The 7,453-nt window shown below is 44.5% G+C and overlaps 1 protein-coding gene across 10 annotated transcripts in view; it reads right to left on the reverse strand.

Moving 5' to 3' along the window:
• EML6 (EMAP like 6) overlaps positions 1-2,828 on the reverse strand; it is a 123,673-nt gene extending 120,845 nt beyond the window's left edge. For 9 of the 10 annotated variants that reach the window (XR_011325488.1, XR_011325491.1, XR_011325487.1 and 6 more), the window contains exons 1-2: positions 2,734-2,828; positions 1,152-1,857 (exon numbers count right to left, since the gene is read on the reverse strand). Coding sequence is in view for 5 of the 10 variants with exons in the window: in XM_009918201.2 (XP_009916503.1) it covers positions 1,152-1,348 (197 nt within the window). In the remaining 5 variants the exon portion in view is untranslated. The remainder of the gene's footprint in view (positions 1-1,151; positions 1,858-2,733) is intronic. The other variant, XM_069787698.1, reaches the window with a different exon arrangement.
• Positions 2,829-7,453: the final 4,625 nt, after the last annotated feature.

Consider the following 7,453-nt stretch of genomic DNA (forward strand, 5'->3'; position numbering starts at 1 on the left):
AGGAGAAGAAGAATGCTACTAGGATACACAGCAGCCAAAAGCTCTCGCTGGGAAAAAGGGATGGTTTTCTGTAAACAAGGCTCCAGAATGATTACATGACAATTATGTGATTTTGCTACTGAGTATCAAAACTCTGACTTTAGCAAATGTTTCCACAGTACTACCGCACCATGAGTCACCTGGGACTATTCTGGTTTCACATCATCAAGAAAATGCTTCATTCATGCTGAATTAGGTGAATAGGGAGGGTAGCAGTTAGCTGTGCTCAGAGGAGTATCATTATCATGCAACATCCTTTATAAGGATATTCTAGGTTCAGATTTCTGTCATAAAGTAGTAGATACAACATTAATTTTCTATTTTACTGATGTAAATGTCTGGGTTTTGGTCAGATTCTTTAAAAGGCTACCTTGAGCTCTGTAACCACATTTTTATTGTGTTATTTTGTGAAGCACAGTAATACTAGTATTTCTGTAGGACGACATCATCAATTAAATCCACTTCTTAGGCAGAATTTGAGAGAAACAGACAGAAAACTGGTCAGACCAGGAGCAAGACCCATGCTTCTGTAGCCATCTTGCACCAGCACGCCTGGGATTTTTTTGGCTGGAGTACAAACAGCTAAACTTGATTTTGAGTGAAATTTTCTGGATGATATATATATTTAAAAAAAAGATTAGTTTGACCTATGTGCCAGATTTATGGCACTCTTGTGCTGGCATTCACTGAGTGTAAAGAGAGCTACACCTGCCTTCTATAAGACATCAGAATCAGTGAGCCAGGGTCCCAGCACTGGAAAGATCAAGGTGCTGGATCCACAATTTTGCAGCACTGTTGCACCAAGATCTTCCCAGAGCATTTCCGTACCGAAACGAAGTGCTTTGCTTTTGGTGCAGCGCCATAGAAAAACTTACCTTCCCTCCTATTATTGCAACATTTTGAAGCTTTGCTACAAAAATAATAATAATAAACAGTATCTAGAAACCCAGCTTTCACCCAGACTGCTGGTAACAAATCTGAGCTGCTTTAAACCGACAGGTACAAGCTGAGCTGTACGGAAGCAAGGAGGGGGTATTCTGCCAGCCCTACATTCTCCTCCCTTCCCTTTAAACCCCACCCCACCCCACCACCAGAAAAGTCAGCCCCCTTACCTGATAATGTCATCGTTGTGCCCGAGGAAGAATTTCTGGCTGTGCTCTCTGGTGTTATAAACCACGCCGACTCCAGCCACGAAGTAAACCACCTCTTTGCCCGCCGTGTAGTACAGGTTGTTGCGGCACTGGTGACCCCTGTACCCGTAAACCCACTCCAGACGGAGCTGGCATCTAGGAGCTGTCCGATCCGCCATGATAACCAATCCCGTCTCCCCACAAGCACACACAAAACCCAGCGCTGCCCCTCCTTCCCGTAACTCCTTCCCCCCTCAGGGTTTTCCCTTCTGAAACGTTAGCGGTCCCTGCCCAGCTGCCGAAGCTTCAGGTGGCACTTTCCAGCGACGAGCTTGAATGGAAAACGCATTCGCGGATCAGGTCTGCTGCCGCTACTCTTACCGCTGCGCTGCCACCATAATCTGCTGCTGCTGCTGCTACTGCTGCTGCTGCCCAGGACGAGCAGCTGCCGCTTCCCCGCTGCTGCGCGACCCAGGCAACTTCTTGGGGGAGAAAGGAGATCACAAAAACACACCTACATAAGCAGCAGACAGGGCTTTTTCTTTCCGAAGGCAAAGTAACTTCTGTGCGTCACTACCACCACCTGCCAAAGGCTCCCTGCTGCATCTCCCGTATTGCACCTTCTTAGCTTCCTGCAAAAAGCTTCCTGGGTGCTCTTCTTTTCAAGATATCTATCTTTGGGTCAAAACTGAAAGAGAGGAAAAAAAACAAACGTGTTTTCGAATTGCAGAATGCATGTGTATTTAAAACACAAAGGGACCGTTGGGGGGGGGGGGGGCGGGCGCTGTTTGGATCCGTGCTGTGACAGTTCTGAGTGGTCTAGGGTCTTCTAAGCCTTGTCAGTAGGATCCAATACTCTGAGTCTTCATATGAGATACTATTGAAAGAGAGGATTTGTATACAACATCCAGCATAAATATAGTAATATTACCCCACCTTTCCTTAGCCCCCAGCAACCCCAAACTTCCTCCTTTCGGAGTCCACAGTAACTATGTAATTAAAACAATTTTATATTCCCATTTTTTTCAGTCACAAACCACTTCGATTTGCCATGGAGCAGCGGCGGCTTGCGTTTATTTACTGTCATCCTTTGAAAGGATATTCGGAAGGAACACATTTCCTTGCTTGCCTTCTGCTTTTGCTAAAGCACAATTCGTATCGTCGTTATCAGTCGAGCGTGGTTGCTGTATGTTGTTTGCCATAAGACATCCACCACTTTGTAGTATCACTCAACAAGAGACCAAACCCAACCCTCCAGAAACTCGGCGACAAACTCAGGGAAGCGAGCGTGCTAAAATCAGACAAGCAAAACCACAGGCTCATTCATAAAGCACAGTGCCAGATGGAAGGGAAGAATAAACTACCCACTACAAGGCTAACCCCTTTACCTCTCCCCACACAACATGCCTCACATTCACTATCTGCCCAAAAGGAAGAGCAGTCCGTTGATACCGGCTTACATAAACGGTTACAGAGCCAGCAATACTCCCCGGGACGCCGGCAACAAAACCCGCAAGCGATACAACCCGCCCCCAGTGAATTAGGCTCCACGCTTGAGGCAAACCTTAGAGTAAAACCTGGCATCGCACCCAGAGCAACAGTCTCCAGAGGGAGTATCGCCTCCCATGGCCAGCAGTCCCTATCGCGGTCAGCCTGGCGACCCCCGCGGAGGGCGGACTTGTCCGCGGCACCACAGGGCTGGGCACTGCCCTCTCCCCGCCACCCCCTGCACGGCAGCACCGGGGGGACGGCACCCCGGCCGGCTGCGAGGAGCGGAGGCACGTCCCCTCCCCCAGCGAAATGGAGGGGGGGGGGGTAGGCAGAGGGGCGCAGCTGAGGCTCAACTGGAGCAGCGGCTCCCCCCGCCACCCGACAACAGCCGCCCCTTCCCCGTGCGCACCGGCGGCGGGAAGGGAAGGCGCTCCCGCAGCGCCTAGGCCAGCGAGGCGCGAACCCCACCGCCTGTGGAGACGGGCTTTGGGTGGCAACCGCGGCGCTCCGCCGTCCCGCCCCCGCCCCGGCCCTCGCGGCGCCTCATGGGGATGCGAGTTCTGGCGGGGCCGCCGCCCGCCGCGCAGGCAGAGGGGTGGCGACTACAACTCCCAGGGTGCCCCGCGGCGAGGCGGTGACGCGCCGGGCGGTTGCCTCGGCGACGGCTCCGCCGAGGCGGGGCGGCCTTGCAACAGTGGCGGCGAGAGCGGGGCTGGCGCGCGCCGCCCAACGGCCGCCCGCGGCTCTTCCCGCCCTTCTGAGGGCGCGGTCCCGGCTGGCCCTCAGGCGGCCCCTCAGGCGGCCCCTCAGGCGGCCCCTCAGGCGGCCCCTCAGGCGGGGCTGGGCTCGGGCTCGGGGCCGCCCGGCTGCCAAGGTTCAACTCGCTGCGGGTCGTGGAACCAGCTACCTTGATTTTCATTTATAACCACATTGTGGATTATCTCATTCACGTTATTTCCATCAGCAATCCAAAAAAGAGTGTCAAATGTCGATACAAGTTCACCCCGCCCTCAAATGTCGGGGCCTGCCGCACAAGTCATATGCAAATTTACACGGTAAAAACCACCCTTCTGCTTCTCCCGTTCGTGGTTGTATCCAAAAGTCTCACAAGAATTTAGAAAAATGAAGATACAACAAAATTAGCCAACCCTTTCTCTGCAGTCAGCTTTTCACTGCATTTGATTGTTTATCCAGCAGTTAACCTGGCAAATCATCTCACTCACACACCAAAATACACATCTCGTTTGGTCCAAACATATACAGCCATTAAGACAATTGTTTGTTGTTGCCAAGCACACGATCCATGACTGCAAAAACCCTTTTCAAAAGGAATGATAACTGAACATAGAAAATAGCAAATATATTTACGTCTGTGTGCTGATCTCTGTGCTTTAAAATCTGTTGGGACAAGCCCTTTGTCTTGAATTAATTTCCCTTCGGTAATAGGCCAGGTCTTCAGGACAGAACAGGTGGTACAACTGTATAAAAGTACGTTCTCTGCCAGCGGTCCTCGAAGAACGTAGTCGCACTTTCAACGCTGTTATTTACTCATATTAAAGTCAGTTCTTCACATAATTTGAATGCTTTTAAAAGCTATTTAGAATATTTCACATTCATATAGTGTGTAGCACTTCCATAAGTGCCTTTGTTACTATCTCCCACTTGTTTAGATAAATAAACGTAGGGATGTCAAAAATTTCAGTAATATGTAATTGCTTAATCAACCCTCTCTCCCACCTCCTTTTAGGTAACTCTTTAGAAAACATGTTTAGAATAATGAAAATGTATTTAACTTTTATCATAAAGAAACTCTTAAGGGTTTAAGATACATTGTTTTCTTATAGTTTCTTATATTTTGCTGTCACAAAATTTATTCTTGGAAGAACCGTGTGATGCCCCTTAACATTAATGTTTGCTGTCTTAAGAGCAAATAGTTTAATATTGAGCACGTGTTTCTGTCCAATACAGCTTGTCCTGAAAGATTTCTAGGATCAACAGCATTAATCATAAGGTGATACATTATCTCTGAATGTCAAACTGCTAAGCTACATTGTAATTAGGAAATAGTATTTGCACTTTAAGCATTAATGCAAGATAATGGTGACTTGACATAAATATAATATTTTGTCAGCCATGGCATTGTCCATTAGGTATGCTATGGTAGTGTTCTAGTCACCCAGCATGTGGGTCATTATTTACACTATTCTGTTAGTGTTACTTTCCTTCTGTCACCAAAAAACTGCTAATAAAAATACAGCTAGCATTTTGTTGACTTTTAATCTGCTCACCTCTCTCCGTCGGGTCACATAACGGACTTCAATGGTCCCACTGATGATGCTGCCACAGTGAGCTACATGTAGGCAGGAGCTCTTCCCTCCTAGAAGAGAAACTCAGTATAACCTCTCACATTCTTGTGTATTTGTAATCTTTATGTAGCCTCAAAAGGGCAGGAGCAAGAATAGGTTTAAAGAAGCTGTGTGTTGCATTACCCACAGCCACACAAATCCACTTGTGCTGGAAACCTGGGTGAAGTATTTTCATGTAGCTGTGAAACAATTTAAATCTCATTATTTCGTTTTTGTCTGCTCTGAAAAGTCAGAATGTGGAGAATTGTTTTGTCAGCTAGTGGGTGTGGGTACCTAATAAGACTTCCAATGAATTATGAATTCTTCATCCTTTCTCATCTCAGTATTATTCCATGGAATAACTTCCACGTGATCTTAGCTTTTTTTTATTATTATTTATTTTATTACATTGTGCAATTCTCATTAAAAAATTAATACATATGACAAATGGCCTCTTCACCTATTCAACAAGGACAAACAAAAAACTAGTTTCAAGTCTCTGCTTGTATGGCTGTCACCTTTCTGTGAGCAACAGTGGTGAAGTTGAACTTTGTATTTCATCCTTCAGTAAAACTTTGGCTTATTTTTTTTTATTTGTGATATTTAGTATGGTCAAAGTGTGGAGGCATTAAACAATAGCCATTTTTTTGCTCAAAATATATCCTCAGTTTTGGAAAAAATGATTTTTTAGAAATCATTATCATTATTGTAGCAATGAAGTATACTAGTCATGAACCAATACCCCAAGAAAACTTAAAGAAAAACCTTAAAACTAAACACGTGGAACTACAAGTTCAGTTTCACTTATTTCCCTATGATCTGTACTCTCAAGGATTTTGTGGAATTTTTGGGGGTGATTGAATTACAGTTCCTGGTGAGGTTTTTGTGTATTTTTTTTCCAATTAAAAAAACCCCAAGCAGTATTTATTTCTTATTAGGAGCTGTCATATTGCTGAAAATGTTCCTCAATACTGCAACCTACCGTTCATTGCCAGTACAACATAAATACCACTGATGGTTTCATATTTTCTTTTTAGTGTTAATACTGGGCATAAATCTAACTGAATGTAATTCTTGAACTAGAGGCCCAATAACATAAGCTTTATTTTAGATTGGCAGCTGTAAAAAGCATGAATTTAGTTCTAGAGTCCTCAGTATCACAAATATGAGGAAGGCTGGGAGGGAGCACTACAACCAAGACAAGAGTGTGAACCTCAGTAAAGAAGGGCATTTATGTCCAAAAAAGAGTAGTCTGAACATATTTCCAATTTAACATAACTCTGGTAAAAATCAACACTTTAGAACAGATTTAAGAACATAATTAAAAGATACATAAAAATTTGCAATAGCACAACCATTTTTCCTCCTCATTGTGGCAAGGACCCTTTTAGCCTAGCCTAGAACATATATCCCATGACATTTACTTCTTTTGTTTTAAATGTAAAAACAAACTAATATAGCATCTTGTATAGTACCTGAATGACAGTTATCACACTTGCTCTCTCCATTCACTGCTGTTGAGGTTTTTGAGGGGGTTGGGTTTTTTTTGTATCAGGGTTTTGTTGTTGTTGTTGTTGTTTGCTTGTTTGTTTTAAAGCATGCCTTGTATGGAAGATGCCAAAAAGCACCACATCTCAAATTAACTCCAATCCTTTGTGATATATCCTGCTCACTCTATACATATCCGGAGAGCTGTGATTAACAATGAACACTGAGATTTTCCCTCCCAGAAACATCTGTGCTATGTCCTAGATCTTTGCTACACAAAATACCATTTATAACTCATATTTTTATGGATTAATGTACAGCAGATGCACTGAGATGGCACATTAATTGGTATCTCAAAATTGGCACCTCTTATTTGAGCTGTAAATAATTTAAAAAATTACATAAAATCTATAAGAACTTGGGGGGGAGGGATGAGAAGCAGGAATTGTGATCTAGTTCTGTTTGTTGCCTGGCATTACATTAATCCAATTCTGATTGATGCCTCTCAGTGATTTTACAATTTAACTACAAAATAACAACAGGGGAATTGGCTCTAAGCTCTTATTCCTTGTGGGTGGAAATACTGATTTGCATTGATGAAATGCTCAGATCTGGCCAGAAATGGTGTTAGGGGCAAAAAAAAAAAAAAAAAAAAAAAAAAAAAAGTCTTTTCCATCCTCAAATGCAAAGCAAACCCATTTCTGAAAGATAGATCAGACATACCATATTCTTTCAGATCCTGGCCTGGAAAGTCCTTCTGACCAACCATAACACATTTGTTTTGCTGCACATCTAAGTGCAGTCCAGGACTGCCACGTACGGCAGATCGACAAAAAACATCTGTCTTGGTCTACTGTGCTCATCCCTGCTCAAAGCCTAGAGGTACGGAGTAAAGAACGTGGACCTCAGCGACCCAGCCAGCCTCTGAAGCAGCCTGGCTGAGCCCATTGTACCTCTGCG

The sequence above is a fragment of the Haliaeetus albicilla genome, chromosome 7 (genome assembly GCF_947461875.1).
Source record: "Haliaeetus albicilla chromosome 7, bHalAlb1.1, whole genome shotgun sequence".
Classification (NCBI taxonomy): domain Eukaryota; kingdom Metazoa; phylum Chordata; class Aves; order Accipitriformes; family Accipitridae; genus Haliaeetus; species Haliaeetus albicilla.